The following is a 21,596-nucleotide window of genomic DNA, read 5'->3' as shown; positions in this document are numbered from 1 at the left end:
ACTCATTCATTCACTCACGCCATCACACACTAGGGACAATTTTTCCAGAGATGCCAATCAACCTACCATGCATGTCTTTGGACCGGGGAGGAAACCGGAGTACCCGGAGGAAACCTGGGGAGGAACCCGGGGGAGTACCCGGGGGAGGAAACCTGCAAACTCCACACACACAAGGTGGAGGCGGGAATCGAACCCCGACCCTGGAGGTGTGAGGCGAATGTGATAACCACTAAGCCACCGTGCCCCCTATTCTACAACAGTCATATATAAAAGGACAACAGGATTGTTGCTGCTATAGAATTGTATATAAGTGCACAGCTTATTACATTTAAGTTCTGTGCATTAAATAATAATCCAGTTCATTATATTGCTCTGGACCTCTAAAGATGCTAGATTTCTCCTCTTAAGACAAATCGGTCATATTAAACAGTTCATAGATGCATCTTAATCTTCGCATCTCCTCAACAGAAACCCAATCCAGCACAACGCACCCAGTGTCAGACTGACACGAGTCCCTCATTTGAACTGAATCTGACCTACAACTTCCTTTTTGTTTATGACTGGACTTGGTTAGGACTACGCATGCGCAGTGTAGAGACTTCCGGAGCACGGGATACATGCTGATATAGTAACGACTTACTGCGAGTAACGACTTGTTGTGGGTTAAAGTGTCGGGATTCCCAAGATTCATAATAAGGACTACAGAAAAGAATATTAGCTTTCGATATCACCTTCTGTAGAGTTTGCTGACAAGTTGTTTAATATCTGATGCAATATGGCAACCAAACACCGTCCACTCTTACGGATAGTCACAGAGACGAGGCGTCATGTGAAGGATTTACCTTTAGGATTTGTACGATATGCTTCCAGCACATGTTCAGTGAATCAACCAGCAGAAAACTCGGTCTTTAGAGTCCCGGTGTCGGAAGGAGGACGAGGAGGCGGTGGATCATCATCATCATCATCTCGGTCGTGTCTCCTCAGATCCGCGGCGTTAGGACTGGGGCTGAGTGCGTTATACGGTGTAAACAACGAGCGGGATAAACACGTCTCCATGAAGACACGACCTGTCACTAACACCGTGCTGCACTGTTTCACACCTACAGCCTACTGTGCATCCGCATACAAAGGCGACAGTCCGCGGTATAAGTACAACTTTATCGCGGATGTAGTGGAGAAATCATCGCCTGCTGTAGTTTACATTGAGATATTAGGACGGTGAGTTTGACAACAGACTGCGTTAGTGAAGCCAAAAGTTTGTCATTGTCGTGGTAGACCAACCTTCCTAATGTTCTGAACACATGATGGGATTCGTTTAATACTTTAGCAATAACTAACGGATTTTTCCTTCACTTCCGCTCCCAATACTCCTCCTGTCTGTCCCAAAGTGTCCTAATTAGTGTGTCCAGAATTGTAGTATGTTGAAATGAACATCCCAAAGGTGCCAGAATGGTGTGTTCTACAAAGTACTATGGACAGCGACTACTATTGCCCACAACTCCCAAAGAAGGGAGCAGTTGTTTTGGGATGGTAAGTAGGTAGGTAGGTGGGTAGGTAGGACACTTTTTTTTTTTAAAGAAATCTAAATAAAATGTGAAAAAAACAATCAAGGAAATAAGATGAAGGAAGGAAGAGAAGATTGTGGTGACGGTGCGCATAAACAGGACAGTCCGAGTATTTGCATACTCATTTGCTACACAGTAAAACCAAATGCATGTACTTTTATTGCATGACATAAATTGAGCCACAGAAATGTTTAGTTAATCAATGCCTGACTACGCTAATGCTCTTGTGGCTGAATGAGCACAAATCCCACAGACATTCCAAAATCTAGTGGTTATTGGGATGTTCCAAAGTCATGCACGACTGCGAGTCAGCTCCACAAACTTAAAATAACTTAGTTTTAGACTATTAATAACACAATAGTACAAAACACCTGCAATAGGCATACAGTAACATTACAAGATTATGAGACCTTTGTAAATCCCAGTATACAAAAGGTATTTTTGGTGTTAATTCCAATTCTTTGTCTTATTATATTGTCCTAGATGTCTGCAAATGTTTGCATATAATATCATTAATTAAATGATGATTAAATCATTTAATTAAATAATTAAAATCAAGGCATGATAAGATTTTATTTTGGTAAAATAAGCTTAATCTATAGGCCTTTGCCTTTCATATAAGCCACTTAGGATTCCAAATGATCAACTAGAATATCAAGTTGAATAATTTCATTGAATTAGGAGAATAATGGGTAAAAAACCCTGTTTACATAAGTGAAAATTTACTGATTTAAAGATAAGATATGATTAAATAGCTTTACTGTCTCCTCACACAGAAGCCTGAGCACACACTGGTTGCCTTGTCTTACTTATACTGTAGACTAAGCCATTTTGGGCATCATTTCTTAACAGGCATCCATTCTCTGGTCGTGAGATCCCTATTTCTAATGGTTCTGGCTTCATCATCAGTGCTGATGGTCTCATAGTGACCAATGCCCATGTTGTAGCCAACAAGCGTGGGGTTCGTGTCAAACTGGCCAACGGAGACATGTACAATGCCACCGTACAAGATGTGGATCAGGCCGCAGACATTGCAACAATTAAAATCAATGCTAAGGTAACAGTGACTGTTTCAGGTGAAACGCAAGAATAGACATATTACTTTTTCTAACCTTATTATCCTCTTTGGCTTTTTCACTGATATTTGGTTCTTCTGGGGGTGTTTTCAGCATCCCTTGCCCACACTGTGTCTTGGGAAGTCATTAGATGTTCGTCAGGGGGAGTTTGTGGTTGCCATGGGGAGCCCCTTTGCTCTGAGGAACACCATCACATCTGGAATAGTTAGTTCGGCTCAAAGAGGCAGCAAAGAACTGGGCCTGTCTAATGGCAACATGGACTACATACAGACTGATGCTGCCATAGATGTGAGCATGCACCACTTTGCCCACTTTAGATAAGTACATATTTTTGTCAAGGTCTAAATGTGTAAAAACATAATATTGAAACCTTCTGATATTTGTACTGCTTTGGACCTTTACAGTTTGGGAATTCAGGTGGTCCACTTATTAATTTGGTAAGATCTATCTTAGACAATAATATAAACACACAGAATTAAATCACTGTATCACAAACTCAGTATTTAAATGTTTTTTTTAACACTCAGGATGGTGAGGTTATTGGTATTAATACCATGAAGGTGACTGCTGGGATTTCTTTTGCCATTCCCTCTGACAGACTTCGTCTTTTCCTTGAGCGTGCTGCTGATAAAAAGAGTAAAATGCATCATTTCTCTTATTCTTTGCCATTATTCGTGACAACGCTTTTGGATCTTTCATTGCTCTTGTGTCGTTTACAGGTTCTTGGTTCAGTGGCTCTGAAAATAAACGGCGCTACATAGGAGTGATGATGTTAACACTAACACCCAGGTAACCTGGTCCATCAGTGCTCATTAGAAACACAAACACACTAATTAAATAACACAGAGCTGCAACTTTCTTGGCAGTCATTCTTGGTGTCTTATTATCTTTTAGTATAATCGCTGAGTTGAAGATGCGTGATCCCTCGTTCCCTGACGTAACACATGGAATCCTCATCCATCGTGTCATCACTGGCTCTCCGGCCAACAGGTCAGCAGATAACAATGGTGTCATTGTTTTACATACACTGTCAAATGTAATAGTTTGTTAAACAATTAGAAATTTAGTGTCTTATCTGAGTAATGTTTACTCTCATTTTCACCTCATTTAACATTCTTCTTTTTCATTTATTTTGTTGAGTACGGTTTGACATCCCACTACTCAGAATTAAAATGAATTACTCAAACCAACTGCTCTGTCACCAATAACAATGCCATGGTTAAAGTCACAGAATTCATTTTTTTTCTTCATTCTGATGTTTGAGGTGAACATTAGTTAAACCTCTTGCTCTGTTTTTGCACTGTGCTGCTGCCACATGATTGGCTGATTAGATAACTGTAGGAATGTGCAGTGTTCCTAATAAAGGGAATAAAGCTGTGTGTGTGTGTGTGTGTGTGTGTGTGTGTGTAAAAAAAAAGGAGAAGGACAGAGCCGGCTTGTGGAATATGGTTTATAAATATGTTTTCATGTGAACACTGTGTTCTTTGTGTGTGTCAGAGCGGGTATGAAACCAGGTGACATTGTGGTGGAAGTCAATGGGAAAAAGGTGAACACCTCAGAAGAAATCTACAATGCAGTACGGACAAATGACAGCATCAACATGGTGGTGCGCAGAGGTCAAGACCTCCTGATGCTGCACATTTCCCCTGAGTTCACAGAATAACATATACCAGACACAGTATTTTGCCTTATGGAAAAATTGCAGATTAAAAAAAAGATTGTTAAATATTCTGAAGAGATAATTAGACTTGAGCGTGTTAGAATTTTATTACATTTATTTTTAATTAATTTCATTTCACATGTCCGATAGTTCTCGGCGTTTATTTTTTTCTCAGTTGATGTGGCTTGTTGAAACAATGATGTGATGGGGCAGATAATATATTGGAATTATAGAAAAAAATTTCTAAATTTAGAAAATAGAAAGATTTTGTTCTCAAAAAAATGAACAAAATCTCTGCAGAAAATTCAAGATGAAGAGAAAGATGGCCTAATTTATTACGGACCATGTCCACCTCTATATGTGAAAGAGGAAGTTTTTATGTTTTTCCTCTTAAAGTAACCGGCCATGGTTGAAACAGTGTTGTAGAAATGTTTAGTTATTGAAGGTGTGTGAAGTTAGAAGGTGATGAGTGATCCTACTGCACCTATATTTTGATGAATATGAAATTTCATATGAAATAAAGCTGTTTAAGCTGAATTATTCCAATGTGATGAAAATACATTGTTCAAGTAGGAGAAACCTCACAGTTTCACATTTTTGTGTAATACTTTTTGGCAGTCAAAGAAATAGCAAACATAAACTATGCATGTGGAGTTAATAAATGCATGGTACACTCTCTGAATCACTAGATGAGGTTATGTCCTGTTGATTATTATTATCTAACAGCCTAATGCCCATATTGTTACCTAGAAATGAGGTACATGTATGATAACTGTATTACTGTGGGTTTTTTTAATAACAAAACACTACTTAACAAGCTCAGGATTTGAACCTTTGTGGCTCTCAGGACGGCAGGTCACTGGTGCTGACACCAACATGAATATGATTTCTGGAATTTCCTTGAGGGTTCACAATGACAGACCTTGCCTGTTCCCTGAGTGTGAACATAAAAAGAGTACGATAGATCCTTACTCTGTAACCTGGGTAATATGTTGTATATGATCCAGGGCAAAATAAAAGGTAACATTTTTTAAATGATCTGCCGATATGGATTAGGAGATCTCATTATTGAGCTGTCCTGGGTATCTCTCAAAATTCCTCTCGGCCTCCTCACTGAATGCATCACCTGACAGGACACAGAGACAAAACGGTGTGAGCACAGTCAGCTGTCTACATTATTCTCATGCACTCACTGTATATAATAAAGTAGATAAGAGTACATAACTTATAAATAATAAGTATAAATAATGCTTGACTTGTCTGCTCACTTGGACCTTGTAGTTAATGACATGAATAGAAACAATTTTCCTTTTAGTGAAAAAAGGATTTTTTTTCCTTTTAGGACTTTATGAATAAAAAAAAAAAGGTGAACTTGGTGTTATTTTGGTATCTTACACACTTAGAGTCAGTTCAATAACTCACTCTAATAACCTAAAATAGAATTAATATATAAAAAAGACAAGGTAAAGACACACATGGCCATGCAAGGGATTGTGAAGTTGAATGGGGTGTGTGTGTGTGTGTGTGTGTGTGTGTGTGTGTGTGTGTGTGTGTGTGTGTGAAATCAGATTTTGAGACTGCTCAACCTGCAAAATGGCTGGCTAAATGTTCTGAAGTCAACAATCTGGCCTGATTCTGAAAATTGATCAGCATTATCTGGTTTCAAATGAAAGTTACATCATTCTGTGTATCCATAAATCTCCGAAGCACTGTGCATTTATGTAGGTTGTAAGTAAAGAACTCACCAGTATGACAGTTGTGAAACCAGATCCTATGGCCATCATATTTGCAGTTGCATTTCATTGCATTATTTGTGTAGTCGCTCTCAGACACCTCAAAATTAGGATTTATTACAACCTGAAACATCAACAATGCAGAACACAAACATCACACATTTATGCTGTGAAATATTCAGCTTAGATATTAGCTTGGAATAAACTGTTTCTCAGTGTAATAATTTTTTTGGATCTACAAAGATTTGTCTGTTTGTGAAAGGAAAATACTGCAATATTAAAATATCCAAAAGCATACATGTCAAAAATCTGAAAATTATTGTTGAAAATATAATAAGAATTAAAGGCAAACTTTTGTAAATATCAAAATCTCACAGGTCTCACTGTGATATGGGTAAAAAAGGTGAGAAGAATCTATAAGTACATGGATTTGCTATTTAGTTTTATTTATATTTACATTTGTTGTATTTATATATATGTACATTTAGTTATTTGCAAAGGACATTATTATTATTATTATTATTATTATTATTATTATTATTATTATTATTATTATTATTATAATACCCCTTTGCACTTTACAAAGCATAAAGTCTGACCTGCATAATGTAATTTCCTGGTTTCACATCAGTGATGTCGATCCACTGACAGTCGATATCATGTCGATAGAGATCCCAGCATCCTACTGTGATGCCCTGCTCTCCAAAATTAGCACATTCATAACGCTTGGAAACACCTGCAATATAAACACAAAACAATGTAATTAAAACAACAGTCATAAAAGCATCAAGTATCTATATCCAGCATACTGTATATATGAGTGTGTGTGTTTTCTTGTTTTACCCTCATGACAGTCACTGTCTTCTAGACAGAAGCTAGCTTTGTGTCCCTCTGCAACCTTGGTGCCATTGGAACTCAGCAGGTCATAGTGTGTGAAGATATCCATGCTGTGATAATGCCTACAGTTCGACACAGTAACACACATTATATCTTTAACGCATGCACATAGGCATGACCTTGAATACTAATGTATTCTTTACTAAAGTGTGTGTTAAAATGATGACCTTCTATCCCCATAATGCCGAAACATCTCACAGCTATAGTTACCCATGGCATGCGTGCCAAACCCAGGAGTGGCGTCCAGCTTTAGGCCTGAAGTCAGCACGACCAATGTTGTGGATCTGTGAGGAAAAGCGAAGCAGGCGGCGGTGGCCATAGGGCCAGTTAACTTTCGCAGCACTTTTAGACAAACAGTCCTCCTCTGCAGCACAGTACAGCATGTGCAGCGGACGGTCCTCAATATATGCCGTCTGCTGCACCAGAGATGCGTTCAGAACCAGATCAGATGCAGCTGAGGAGACAAAAATACACATCACATACATATTCATCATGCTAACAAACTAAACTAACTTGTGCTGTGACTGACCATACCGAGACAAGTTCATGTTGTGCTTTATACGTAGTGAATTTATACTGGGTGATTTCTTTGATCCAGTTCTTTGATACACTGTTGTTTTATATATATTTTACTGTTAATGATTTTGGCAAATGCTGAAACAGTCTTTTACTATAAACCTGTTACATATCCTCATAGATTTGTTTTTGATTTCTATAGCTAGAATCTCTCATAGCTGTCATACAATGTACTGGCTGCATTGTTAAGAAAGCTCATGAAACCAAAGAAAAAAGGAAGTCATCCACTTTGTGTTTTGCAAGCAAATTATTACAACACAAGCTAAATATCACACAAACCCCCTTTGCTGTGTGAATGTGTTTTTATTGTCACTCACTCTCTGAGCATATAACCCCTGCGGAGAACCGTGCGGCTGTTTTCGAACAGGTGACTGTTTTGTGATGCTGACACTGGCTGAGGGAGAGTTCGTTTCCTGTACACTTCACACCGCTCATCACCATGTTAGTCACGTTACTGCCATCCCAGTACCACGTTTCCTTAACAGACACCAAACAAAGACAAACACTGAACTGAGATTTCTTGAAGACTGCTTAACAATTAATATTTATATGTTCAAAGGTGGGTATTATTTTTAGTCTAAGAACATAGCAATTTGTATGTGCACACTGCTCTTAATAAGTGCTCTTAATGTCTATATTATTCGTATTTTTGTTCAACAGGAGTAATGGGAAGAGATTTTCTAGAGGCCAAAAACTGCAGTATTCGATTAATATTAAAATTAGAATCACTGTAAACTTTTACTATCTGGATCACTGCATTTCATGAGTAGGAATTTCTTTGTGTGTGCATGTACTCACAGTAATAGCATGCATGCTGAAACCCAGCCCTAGCTGTCTGCAAGCCACCATGGCCTCTCTGGTGGTCCAGCCCTCACTGCACACACTGCCCCAGCGCTGACCCACCCAAACTTCCACTTTCCCCTCATACTCCGAACGCCCCCCCACCAACCGTACCTGTACACATGGCCTACAGCATGTCATTACATACACTCACACTTTTTTTTACATCATACAGTCACACAACATTTTCTGTCTGTTCCTCCGCTACCTACAAACTGCCCTTCTGTTTTCTATATGTTTCTGTTAGTGTAATGCAGTGATTTGTAATATGTTCCATCAGTGACTCTGATGGATAGCAGAAAAAGCAGAAAAATAGAAGGCAACAGGTGCCGCTGCTAGAGTTAGTGTCCTACTTGCAGGCCGTGGTTGGAATATCCAAGGCCCAGCTGTCTGCACACCACCATGGCCTCTTTGGTACCCCAGCCTTCTCCACAGATCAGACCCCAGTGTTGTGTTCCATTAGTACTGGTGCGCAACACTTCCACACGGCCCTCGTAGGGTGTACGACCGCCTGTGATACGCATCTGATCAGGAAACAGCCCAAGGAGAAAAGAAGCAGGAAGGGTTCAACTTCCTTCACAGCAGAATAGCCATTCAGGAAGGAGGGTTAGGAGAGACTGTGGAAATGCAGATGCTGTGTGGGTAATGTATGCTAGAACGCTGAATTCAACTTAATATGCATTTATTTCAGCAGGGCTTGAAGTTTATGTTCTGTCCATGTGCCAAATTGTATCAAATTTGAAATATGTACATATATGCAGTATACTGTCTCCTTATGCATACACATATTCTTTAAAATAGGTAAAATGGTGTCTACTCATGAGTAGCTACCACAAAGTTAATTTCAAGCCCCAGTGATAACTGCATCATATCTATTACAGCAAGCAGTGTTTTCAAACATTTTGTATATTTGGCCAATATTATGGTGTCTAGTATCACAATGAGTTCACATCAAGTTATATAACAATTTTAGCACTACATTACCCATAAGAGCATACTGTAGCTTATAAGATGACATCTGGATAATTATTGAAATTCAATTTGCAGAAATACACTGCCATGATGCAATGATTCAGTTGCAAATTTCAATACAATAATAAATAAATGAATAAATAAATAAATAAATAAAGACGTAGTATAACTGATATCCAACTGGTGCTCAGTGAAGATATGGTCCATTAGTCTAAGCACCAGAAAATGTGTTTCTGATTAGAAAAATAAACTATTGACTGCATTACAGTATCACTGCATCACTGTCAAAGATATTGGATCATTCTATGCATATATTAATGACATACCTAAAAGCAGAAATAACAATAAAGCAACAATACAAGGAACAAAAAAGGAAACCAATCATTAAATTCTAATTTCTGTACAATTTATAAACCCTTGCCACAACAAAAGCGTGACTGGGTCATGACAAAAAGAAGCAATCATTCTTAAAGTATTCTATAAAAAAACAGTTATATGACTAACAGAAACGTACACAGCACAAATACTATTAAGTATTATTGCACATTAAGTATTGTTTATTAGGGTGTAATGACACATTGTGTGCACATTGTGACTTTGTGTGCATTGCACTTTAAAGTTATGATGACATGCACTGTAGAAACATCTGATTCATTAATTATGTACCTTCAGTAATTGCACTATTTGAAAACATGCTGCACAACCCATAAACTTAAAATATATAGCAAGCTCTGCAGCAACACAATGTATCTTCCAATGTATCCAACTTTGGAGCTTCGTTTCAAATTAAAATAAATCATGAAACCAGTATCATTTATTGTGAACCAAATTCTAAGCAGAGTGTATAGTTACACCTCTAGTATTTATTTGTGTAAAAGAAGCGTGGCTCTGACCGTTTTCTCAAACCCCATGTATGGCACGTTACATCGGACTGCAGCATCCTCTGTGTGCTTGCAGTCTTCATCAGTAATGTTCTTATAGCGACAGTTCCACAGAGAACGCTCATGACCTGTGCACTGGACCTCATTCATGTAGATTGGACCAATGCCTGTAACACACACACACACACACACACACAAACACACACAGAAACATCATGCAAACAAATGAACAGGAAAGACTTTGATTTACATTTCCAAGCATTTGCTTGCTGTCTTTGTTCCAGGTTTCTCCATCACACCTTGTCCCATTCGAGCTCCAGTAAGGGCCTCCTTAGCGGATCCATAGCCCAGTTCTCTGCACACCACGCTGGCAGTCTGCATGTTCCAGCGATCATCACACACCGTCCCCCATTCACTGCCCTTCAGCACTTCTACACGGCCCTCTCCTGTCTTTGCCCCACCTTTTAGACGCACTGTGCCCTGAACAAGAGAAAACAATTATTAAGTATAGTCATGCAGGCTAGAATACATAGGTTATACACACATCATATTACCGAGGATTTGAGATGTTTCTTCATGGCACGATTTTGCGCATATTCCGGTCCAGGCACACAGCTGACAACAGCAGGCATGCCACCTTGGCATGTGTCCGTGCTATTGACTAGGTTGAACTCCAGAGGACAGGCAGCTAGGTGAACCTCTGTGCCTAAACAAGCCACAGAGTGAACCAGGAAGTGATTCTTCTGCCTCTCTGCATACAGTCTAACATAGAGATGGATAATGAGGACATGTGTCTGTGCAAAATATTACTCTGTTAAAATGATCACAATTTAGAGGAGACCTAAAAACACAAGGCCTTAAAAAATAGTATCATGTACAACTAAAAATCATTTTTTTCCATTTTATTCAGTCTCTTTGGAGCAAACTCTAGTCTAAAAAACTAAAACAGTTGAAATAAACAACTTAAACTGTTTTGTCGCAACAAAAATGAAAGCATCTGTAAACAATCTCAGCAGCTGAACAAGGATAATGATGGTCAATATCCCCAATTTTTACCAAGTTTACCTTTTGTCTGTGGCCGAGTTGCGAGGTTTAGACTTAAAGCTAACTTTAGTTATAGCTTTAGCTTTGGCTTCTTGCCTGCAATGCAAACACCCATTAAGTCTGAAAAACATTTCCACTCTAACTCTAACATGCATATGTAAATCTACATGTTACGGGTATATGGGAAAGGTGGTTAAAAAAGAAAAGGTTCAGCATCTATGCCATAAGTATGTGGACACCTGAACAATCATACCAATATGAACGTATTAAATGTCCCAATCAAGATTTATTCCCCACTTTGCTTTACTAATAACCTTTCTTAATTCTTCTGTAAGGATTTCCACTAGAATTTGGAGCACCACAAGATCATTACTGAGGTCCAGTGTGGATGTTGCTTGAGGATGCCTGGGGCACAGACACGTGCCTGTTCATCCTGAGAGCGATAGACCCAGACATTGCAGTTTCACTCCTTCCTTGGCATTTTATGCCTTTCTGGAGCTTGTGTGCCCACATTCTTTCAGTCATATAGTTTATCAGTATATTTAGTTATACATGCGATGCAGCTGTAGTACACATGCAGAAACATTAAAATAGAATAGATAAACAGCTCTTGAAACAAGTGTCACTTAAAGGTACCATCATGGTATGTAATATCATCTTAAAATAATAGATACATACATTGGTAGAAAGTGTTATTAGAATAGCTAATAAATATTAGTAATAAAACTGAGATGCTTTATGATGATGTCATGAGTAACCAAACCCTCTTATTTATCTCTCTCATTTTGATTATGTTTTTTTGACATAGGCATAGCTTTAAATTATTGTAATAGAACAAACAGATGGGAACGTTTTCCATTGGGTCATTTATCCCTGTGCCATTCTCTCCATTCCTACTCTGTCATTCCCATCTAAATTTATTCTCTCTCACTATAATCACCAAGCCCATGTGACTTTCTCTGCTTTCCTTTAAAGCCAGTACACAGAGATTTTAACTTTAACCCTTCAATCAATATAGGTTATGATTTTCATGCTTCAGACATCACTCAATTATTCTATTAGATAAGATAGAGATATCTGAAATCAGAATTGTTAAGATGACCAACACAGAAAATTCGAAATAAAACTTCTACATTACTTATAAAATGGGTGTAAAAGACCAGAACTGTCCTCATAGTATCAGGAACCTCATAGTGTCTCTTACTAAGCGACTATAAGGATTGTAGCTTGCTAGATTATTTGTCATCCATCTATAGGTCTATGTAGGTATACAATTTTTGAATGCATCATTCTATAAAAATGAGTCATGTATTTTAGCTGCTTGGCACCATTATTTAATAAAGCCTACTATTACTGTCATATATCCTGCTAATTATTTGAGACAAATTAATTAAACTCAACCCAAAATGAGATTAAACATGTGACAGAGACAACCACAATCAGTGTGGATGCAAGTCTACACCTTTATGATGAAACGGGAGAAGGTTTAGAGACTACTTTTATTGCTGTAAGATGCTGTAAAGGGAAATCAGGCATGGTTAACATTGGACAAAGGTTTCTTTAAGAAACAAACAAAACAAAAGCACCCGCATTAGCCTTAATTATCCATTAGATAATTAAGCAATTAAATGAAAACAAGGTTCACGCTAAAGCAAAGTGATGTGTTAGTTAGAAAGTGACTACCACTAAAGATGAGTCTCTACAAGAAACAATACATTAGAGACCTCTAGGGGGAGAGCACTGCAGGTTTCTCCCCCTTAGATGGTACCTGTTTGCTTTTACTCGAATTTTGACTTTTTGTTCAGCGGATCTCTTTCTTAGATTTCTGCAGGAAGGGATTGCCACGTGGACATAGAGACACATAGAAAGACACAAAGACATACATACACTAGTTGTGTACATGGATGTGTAATATTATCTTGGCTGATGCGCATCCTACAAATGTCAACATTCTCATGAAGAAAGTTATAACTATTAATATTATTAAAATTTGACATAGCCTGTTATGAGAATGACCAGTTTACATTATTATTATTGTTAGTATGATTTAATACTATTTGAAATATCATCTTAATAATTTAATAGGGGGGGCACGGTGGCTTTATGGTTAGCACGTTCGCCTCACACCTCCAGGGTTGGGGGGTTCGATTCCCGCCTCCGCCTTGTGTGTGTGGAGTTTGCATGTTCTCCCCGTGCCTCGGGGGGTTTCCTCCGGGTACTCCGGTTTCCTCCCCCGGTCCAAAGACATGCATGGTAGGTTGATTGGCATCTCTGGAAAATTGTCCGTAGTGTGTGAGTGTGTGAGTGAATGAGTGTGTGTGCCCTGCGATGGGTTGGCACTCCGTCCAGGGTGTATCCTGCCTTGATGCCCGATGACGCCTGAGATAGGCACAGGCTCCCCGTGACCCGAGGTAGTATGGATAAGCGGTAGAAAATGAATGAATGAATGAATAATTTAATAATTACTATTACACTCGTCACATTTTCCAAGAGACAGCAGCACACTAGTGTGTCTGCCTAAAAGAAACGGACGTGTTTTGATTTCAAAGAATGAGGTAGTGTGTGTTATGTACTAAAGCGGTGTGCTTTGCATATTTCCCCAACATCAGACATTCCACAGTACTAACAGGGTTCCATTTACCGGCTCCAAAAATATCCTAGAAACTGTAAAAGCTCCTGTGGGGAAGTAGAAATCCCATAACATACTGCACAAGTGGGTATAGTGTAAAGGAAGCTCCATAATTATCCTTAATACATCCTTGGTGAAAATGGCTATGAAAAAATATCCAACGTTTCAAGTCTATTTGCATGAAAAACCTGAGTTGATGTAACCTCTAGAAAATAGTACTCCACTAATCCACCACTGCCTTTAATATTGCATTTACAGACATTTTACATACATTTGGCTCCAGAATTATTGCCCCCTTTGGTACCTTTTTAAAAAAGGTTCCAGAAATGTTTTGGTAACTAAGATGTCGCTGAACATATGATTCTAACCTTTCCTTAATGTATTTGTATTATTCTAAAAATCCTTCCCATGTTAATGAACAATTAAAAGAATTTGGCCTCTGTGTTACCTTATATATATGCAACAGGAAATTATAGGTGACTGATTAAGGGTTTTTATACATGCTGCTAAACTTGGAATTTAAATGCAAACATGATCTATTTACATTTTGTACAATGTTTAAGTACTTCTAAAATTTACTCATATATTTTGAGATTAAGCTAATCAACTAGATTAGATTAAGCTAATTTTTTTCATAAAAAAAAACCTCTTTACCAACGGAGAATATTTCTGAAGCTGTGGAATATGAAATTTGGTGGATTTGTGGAAAACTGAAATTTCTTAAGGTTAAACTCAACTCATACAGTTAGACTTGTAGACTTGTAAAATGTATGTGTGTGTGTTTCCTTGTAAAGTTTTGGTAGTGGTGTTGGATCTTTTGTGTGGTGGTGTACTTGTTTGTGACTGTGTGTAGGGAAAGGGGGATGGCTTGGTGGCTGACAGCATGAACTTTGGTGAAACAGAGATTTCTAAAAGTCAGACATTCTGTCTAATATTCTGTTTAAAAAAGGTACTCCGTTTGTTAATAATGCCTGTTGTGTCTTTTCCACACAAGAACAGCCATTTTTTTCATATTCAATCTTAAAGAAATAAATGTATTCATTTTTTGGAGAAAAAATGAAAATACTACTTTCTGCAAGCATCCTCTTAATAAAGCAAAATCTAAGCTCATACACTTCAAATATACAGAAGTACTATGGCTATGGTCGTTTGTATACTCTTAGATAGAGTTCCCCCTCCAGCAGACAACATAATGAACCATTGACTCAAGTCATTTCACTCTTAAACCTGTGCACTAACATACCGCTCTCTGTGTTTTTGTGCAAGCAGCAAACAGACTTGCATGTCTATGAGTACAAGTACTGTCTGTAGGGCATGAAAATGTAACATATTCAATCCATATATGCTGTGTGTACATGGTGTTTACTTGTCTGTGTGTATTCTGTGTGTATGTACTATATGGAGCAAAAGTGAAGCAACATTGCACGTCCTATCAGACGCAGGCCAGTATTGGCCGGCTAACACACAGGTGTGATTCATTATTTCCATTTCTCAGCATGCATCTGTGTGGGCAGAGATTGCGATCTGGCAAGCTAAATAACTGCCTCCAAAGTGACCACATAAAACTAAATCTTTCCACTCACTTGTAGAAGTTCTTGTTGACCTTCCTCTCATGGGGGAAACCCATCATTCCACAGACAACTCTTGAGTTTTTAGGTGTCCATCCGTTATCACAGATCTGGGCCCAGCTCTCTTTATACCTCACTTCCACCACTCCCTCTATCACTGGCAGACGCTTGCTTGACACCACCGGCCGGAGACGCACCTCCTCCACATTCCTTTCATCCACCTGCACCTGAGAGCCAAACAAAAAGCAGCCAAACATGAAGGAAGCCAGTGAGAGAAAATATTGGCAAGAGAGACAAAGCTGTAAAATTTCAAACCAAGACAGAGAGAGCTGAAGAGTCAGTCAGGGAAAGGTCAATTTAAGCAAATTTTTCACAGATGTCCGTGTTGAGGGGTAAATGGAAAGTCAGTAGCAGACATCAAATAATCAGAAAATCATGGTGTAGAAGTAGGCCACAAAATGCTTTCCACAGAAAAGTTAAGATATTCAAGGACTGTAATATAGTTATAATATGAATCTTTTTTTTTTTTTTTTTTTTTAATAAAAAAGTTTAATTACCCAATCATTTAGCATTAATTTTTATTCATTCACTGATACATACAAATATAGTTTATATTGTGTAGATGAGACAGTTTGGTACGGACTGCTACCTCTATGATGTTGGAGTCAACAAATCCTGGCAGCCTCTCATCCTTACAGATCACTCCAGCATCTTCATCATGAGTACAATCACTGTTGCCCCATCCACGTGACTTACACACTGATATACTTCTCTCACTGCCACTGCACTGCACGTTATCTAACCAGATCTTACCTGAAACATACACACACAATATGAGGCAGTTGAAAAAAATGTGCTCGACTGCAATTTTTAAGAGGTTAAATTAGCTTGCCATGTATTGTTACCTGTGCCTTTGCCGTATTTGGCACTGTGGGCCCAGCCTGTAGCAGAGACAAACCCGAGCTGGCGACAGAGCACATGAGCATTGGCCAGTGAGAAGTCATCATCACAGATGGTTCCCCATTCACCCTTATAGAAAACCTCAATTCTTCCCTCATTATGCTTTCGTGGATGACCAGTAAGTCGAAACTTCAGATGCTCGGGTGACTTAACTCTTGGGGTGGTACTTGGGCGCACAGTGGACGCTGTCTGAGCAAAGCATGATGAAACCCAAAAGGCAAGAAAGAAGAAGATTATGTGTCTCCACCACTGAGTCTGCTCCATAGCTGGATCTGCAGAGAAGAAAGGTGAAAAAGAACTCTTTGATGAAATGCTGAACAGATGCATGGATATTGAATAGGTCTGTCTGAGAGACTGCTTATGGGCCTGATGTGAACCAGCTGTCCAGAAAAGACAAAACAAGGTGGCCAAAGGGTTGAGCCACTAACACTGTGCATATATACACATATACGTCCTGTGTATACTGTAGTTGTGTTTTCATGACTATTTGTTGAAGTAAATAAGTCAGATCCAGCTTCTCACTAAGGCCTCATTTTTAACAGGCATTTGGAAATAATGTCTAACCTTTGATCTTTCACCAGACTGACCCGGGATGCTTGAAGCATAGTTCAGAAATTTTCACTAGTCTGAGCTTGAAACAACAATGACTACACAGTCAGTGTTGCAAGTCCAGCAGTGCTGTGAGAAACCCAAAAGGATAGTCCTTGCATATTTGCAAGGTCAATCAGACATGATGATATGACACGTATGTTATATATACAGGGAGTGCAGAATTATTAGGGAAGTTGTATTTTTGAGGATTAATTTTATTATTGAACAACAACCATGTTCTCAATGAACCCAAAAAACTCATTAATAGCAAAGCTGAATATTTTTGGAAGTAGTTTTTAGTTTGTTTGTAGTTTTAGCTATTTTAGGAGGATATCTGTGTGTGCAGGTGACTATTACTGTGCATAATTATTAGGCAACTTAACAAAAAACAAATATATACCCATTTCAATTATTTATTTTCACCAGTGAAACCAATATTACATCTCAACATTCACTAATATACATTTCTGACATTCAAAAACAAAACAAAAACAAATCAGTGACCAATATAGCCACCTTTCTTTGCAAGGACACTCAAAAGCCTGCCATCCATGGATTCTGTCAGTGTTTTGATCTGTTCACCGTCAACATTGCGTGCAGCAGCAACCACAGCCTCCCAGACACTCTTCAGAGAGGTGTACTGTTTTCCCTCCTTGTAAATCTCACATTTGATGATGGACCACAGGTTCTCTATGGGGTTCAGATCAGGTGAACAAGGAGGCCATGTCATTAGTTTTTCTTCTTTTAGACCCTTTCTTGCCAGCCACGCTGTGGAGTACTTGGACGCGTGTGATGGAGCATTGTCCTGCATGAAAATCATGTTTTTCTTGAAGGATGCAGACTTCTTCCTGTACCACTGCTTGAAGAAGGTGTCTTCCAGAAACTGGCAGTAGGACTGGGAGTTGAGCTTGACCCCATCCTCAACCCGAAAAGGCCCCACAAGCTCATCTTTGATGATACCAGCCCAAACCAGTACTCCACCTCCACCTTGCTGGCGTCTCAGTCGGACTGGAGCTCTCTACCCTTTACCGATCCAGCCACGAGCCCATCCATCTGGCCCATCAAGACTCACTCTCATTTCATCAGTCCATAAAACCTTAGAAAAATCAGTCTTCAGATATTTCTTGGCCCAGTCTTGACGTTTCAGCTTGTGTGTCTTGTTCAGTGGTGGTCGTTTTTCAGCCTTTCTTACCTTGGCCATGTCTCTGAGTATTGCACACCTTGTGCTTTTGGGCACTCCAGTGATGTTGCAGCTCTGAAATATGGCAAAACTGGTGGCAAGTGGCATCTTGGCAGCTGCACGCTTGACTTTTCTCAGTTCATGGGCAGTTATTTTGCGCCTTGGTTTTTCCACACGCTTCTTGCGACCCTGTTGACTATTTTGAATGAAACGCTTGATTGTTCGATGATCACGCTTCAGAAGCTTGGCAATTTTAAGAGTGCTGCATCCCTCTGCAAGATATCTCACTATTTTTGACTTTTCGGAGCCTGTCAAGTCCTTCTTTTGACCCATTTTGCCAAAGGAAAGGAAGTTGCCTAATAATTATGCACACCTGATATAGGGTGTAGATGTCATTAGACCACACCCCTTCTCATTACAGAGATGCACATCACCTAATATGCTTAATTGGTTGTAGGCTTTCGAGCCTATACAGCTTGGAGTAAGACAGCATGCATAAAGAGGATGATGTGGTCAAAATACTCATTTGCCTAATAATTCTGCACTCCCTGTATATATATATATATATATATATATATATATATATATATATATATATATATATATATATATATATATATAAAAATATGAAAATTTATTACAATTATTTTTTTGTTCAATAAACCAGGACATCTCAAACATTTTGCAGCCAGGGATCCCATTTTTAATAGGCTATACATTTCTATATTTGAAACTATTTAATAAATTAGTGAATATAATCCAACATTAGATAAAAAAGGTACCATTAAATGTACTGGCAACAGCAGCATGCTGTATTTCTGAACTTTCATCAGTTCAGTGACAATAGAATGTACATTTGGAATGTTATATATTAAAGTTACTGAACTTTAGATTAAACCTATTCATGTTAAGTGATGATTAAATTATGACTTTAACACAAATATTTTAGACAGTAGTTTTAGACACTGCAACGTAAATTGTTACTATTTACTGTATAACTTATTGCTTGATATTTGCTTGGTGCTTGACAGATAATAAAAGTCCATAGAGAGTCATAGTGAAATCCAGGGAGATATTTGCAGACTTTAAATAATTAAATAATAGCACATTTCTGGCTTTGTATTCTGGCCCTGGATTTTAAAATAATGAAGAAACAATGACAGTCAATGCGCACAGTGTTAGCTCTGAGAATATTACAAGTCACTAAACTGATTGACTTAAAATGTACATCATTACCTCCTGTTATAGCTTACCACCAGTTGGGACAAACCGATACTTAGTGGTAACTTAGAAGTCTGTGGCCAATGAACATCATAACATGCTGATTATCTTCCCTTCCAGTGCTATAATTGCTATAATTAAGAAATATTAGATGTTACTGGATTTAAAGACATTTTACCTTCAGTCCTGTCTTCAATGGGTAACATGCTCAATTAATAGCATATAGCAGGTAATGATACTAAAATTTTGTCCCTTCTATTATTACAAATGAATTGCTAGTGCCTCTTTGCGTTTTGTATAGCATATGACCACAGTTGCTTCTACAGAACTGCTAGCTAACATAACACATCACATCACGTCAACATGTGTTTAAAAAAGGTCTTAGTTCAAATGACAATATCAAACACATCATAAGCCTTCTAGCATTACAGACCCCTACAAATTCTGCATACACTGAATGCACAAAACTGCACATGATATCTTTAACAATGCTACACGAAACCCTATAAAAATATAAACTGATTGAAAGACATGCTACAGACTTTGTCTCTCCGTCTATCATACATCAAATCTGATAAATAATCTCTTCGAATTTTTAGAATTCTTTCAGAATTGCCTCATTTCAACAGCAGCAGGCTCAGGGGTTTGCATTCCACAACTATATCTGACAGAAAAGTGGTCTTCCAGAGTGGATACTTACAGTAGATTATGGGATTGACTGGCAGGGCACCATGGGCCTAGTGGTGCATGAGTCAAATCCAGAGTCTACTGATATGACCACTTGTAATGCTTTTGGTAGGGTTGACTTTTGTCACCATTTTTACAGAATTATGTTTTTTATGGATGGATTTCAACACCTGTTGTTGAAATTTCTCTACACTCACCATGACATAAGATAACTATAAGCCCCTCATGAGGCAGTTAAGGCAAAAAAAAGGACACAAATATAGTGCATGTTACTTCAGCAGACAACAATTACAGAGGTCATCAAGCTAACACGATTGGACTAGTAAGAGATCAATTTGTACTTTCATACAGTATATTTGATGAAATATGGAAGCTTCATTAGGTGTACTGTGTGCACCTAATATGAGATACCATCCAATCTGAAACACAGCAAACACACAACTAATCACTTTATTGAGCTTACTGACTGTTATTACAATTTAGAGAATAATATATCTGACCAGAAATCAGAGGACACACATCCCAGGACCCTCAGCAGTTAGCATGATGAGGGATGTTTAAATCAGTGGTTAATAATATGGAACTAACAATGAAAAAATATATATACCTGAAAGTTTATTTAACTGGCCCAGAAAAACCGAAAGAAAAAAAAGTTAAATAAAACTTTTCAAAGGTCAATTTCACGCGACTGAAGAAAAAAAAAGTCACTACAGATGCAATGAGACATACATGTAGAAGTCTACGTGTCGACCAGCCCCGATTCTCTCATCACAGCCTTAAATACCGTCAAAACAAACTCGAGGAGCAGCAAAACATATAGGAAATTAATTAAAAGGACAATATCTAACATTGGCACCTACCTTTTTTTTTTTTTTTTAAAAATCTTATCGATCCTGTTCAGTTTTGCTTCGATGACCTGAAGACGGTTTTTTTTTTTTTAGTGTTTAACACAATGGGAAAAGGCTATAAAATGGCTTAGATCGCTGAAGACTCGACATAGCTACTGCAAAGAGCGAACTGAAAGAATAAATGTGCCAGAGAATGAGAGAGAGAGAGAGAGAGAGAGAGAGAGAGAGAGAGAGAGAGAGAGAGAGAGAGAGAGAGAGAGGGAGGGAGGGAGGGAGGGAGGGAGAGGGAGGGAGACTGAGAGAGAGAGAGAGGGGGGGAGAATGAGAGAGAGAGAGAGAATGAGAGAGAGAGAGAGAGAGAGAGAGAGAGAGAGAGAGAGAGAGAGAATGAGAGAGAGAGAGAGGGAGGGAAAATGAGAGAGAGAGAGAGAGAGAGAGAGAGAGAGAGAGAGAAAGAGGGGGGGAGGAGTTGAGACAGCTGGCAAGAGTTTCTTCAGAAAACACACACTGGACCTTTCACTGTTAAGGAGCGTTTTTCCATGTTTCCGTCTGCGTGCCTGGAGTCGCGTCCTTAAAGCTCCAAGCTGTAGCGGTTCTTCTGAGACTCGTATGTCTCTGCATGCAGCAAAAACAATGGCGTTTCAGATAATCAGTTGCCTTTATGAGCT

The 21,596-nt window shown here is 38.6% G+C and overlaps 2 protein-coding genes across 5 annotated transcripts; one reads left to right on the top strand and one right to left on the bottom strand.

Moving 5' to 3' along the window:
* The first annotated feature begins 581 nt into the window (after nt 1–581).
* LOC132847203 (serine protease HTRA2, mitochondrial-like) lies at nt 582–4,361 on the top strand. Of its 2 annotated transcripts, none has more exons than XM_060872276.1 (8): nt 582–1,218; nt 2,418–2,622; nt 2,735–2,929; nt 3,046–3,078; nt 3,169–3,277; nt 3,361–3,430; nt 3,536–3,631; nt 4,139–4,361. In XM_060872276.1, exons 1-8 carry the CDS (start codon nt 776–778, stop codon nt 4,302–4,304), a joined length of 1,317 nt encoding a protein of 438 aa, XP_060728259.1. In that variant the 5' UTR covers nt 582–775; the 3' UTR covers nt 4,305–4,361. The 2 variants fall into 2 exon arrangements, with proteins under 2 accessions (XP_060728259.1, XP_060728260.1); XM_060872277.1 differs by lacking the exon at nt 582–1,218 and adding an exon at nt 1,233–1,530.
* On the bottom strand, nt 4,078–21,118 carry loxl3b (lysyl oxidase-like 3b). 3 transcript variants are annotated; one of them, XM_060872275.1, is made up of 17 exons: nt 20,941–21,118; nt 16,347–16,673; nt 16,091–16,254; nt 15,457–15,668; nt 13,013–13,069; nt 11,266–11,340; nt 10,755–10,962; nt 10,500–10,680; nt 10,213–10,367; nt 8,701–8,871; nt 8,306–8,461; nt 7,825–7,984; nt 7,142–7,385; nt 6,878–6,993; nt 6,634–6,770; nt 6,047–6,158; nt 4,078–5,427 (listed from the first exon to the last, which is right to left on the bottom strand). In XM_060872275.1, exons 2-17 carry the CDS (start codon nt 16,663–16,665, stop codon nt 5,354–5,356), a joined length of 2,541 nt encoding a protein of 846 aa, XP_060728258.1. In that variant the 5' UTR covers nt 16,666–16,673; nt 20,941–21,118; the 3' UTR covers nt 4,078–5,353. The 3 variants fall into 3 exon arrangements, with proteins under 3 accessions (XP_060728258.1, XP_060728256.1, XP_060728257.1); XM_060872273.1 differs by lacking the exons at nt 8,306–8,461; nt 11,266–11,340; nt 13,013–13,069; XM_060872274.1 differs by lacking the exons at nt 8,306–8,461; nt 11,266–11,340; nt 13,013–13,069; ... (1 more) ...; nt 16,347–16,673; nt 20,941–21,118 and having other exon boundaries at nt 10,755–10,906; nt 15,457–15,634.
* Nucleotides 21,119–21,596: the final 478 nt, after the last annotated feature.

The sequence above is a fragment of the Tachysurus vachellii genome, chromosome 6, assembly GCF_030014155.1.
Source record: "Tachysurus vachellii isolate PV-2020 chromosome 6, HZAU_Pvac_v1, whole genome shotgun sequence".
NCBI lineage: Eukaryota > Metazoa > Chordata > Actinopteri > Siluriformes > Bagridae > Tachysurus > Tachysurus vachellii.
Note: the sequence above shows the minus strand (reverse complement) of the source record. Positions and strands in the feature narration are given on the sequence as shown.

What these genes read in the sequence shown, in the direction of transcription:
- LOC132847203 (XM_060872276.1), top strand. Translation starts at nt 776, where the DNA reads ATGGCAACCAAACACCGTCCACTCTTACGGATAGTCACAGAGACGAGG. An exon ending in AGACTGATGCTGCCATAGAT is followed by an intron (nt 2,930 to 3,045) that starts GTGAGCATGCAC and finishes GGACCTTTACAG; the next exon opens with TTTGGGAATTCAGGTGGTCC. An exon ending in ATGTTAACACTAACACCCAG is followed by an intron (nt 3,431 to 3,535) that starts GTAACCTGGTCC and finishes ATTATCTTTTAG; the next exon opens with TATAATCGCTGAGTTGAAGA.
- loxl3b (XM_060872275.1), bottom strand. Translation starts at nt 16,665, where the DNA reads ATGGAGCAGACTCAGTGGTGGAGACACATAATCTTCTTCTTTCTTGCC. An exon ending in GTCAACAAGAACTTCTACAA is followed by an intron (nt 13,070 to 15,456) that starts GTGAGTGGAAAG and finishes CCCTTCCTGCAG; the next exon opens with AAATCTAAGAAAGAGATCCG. An exon ending in ACATGGGGTTTGAGAAAACG is followed by an intron (nt 8,872 to 10,212) that starts GTCAGAGCCACG and finishes TTTCCTGATCAG; the next exon opens with ATGCGTATCACAGGCGGTCG.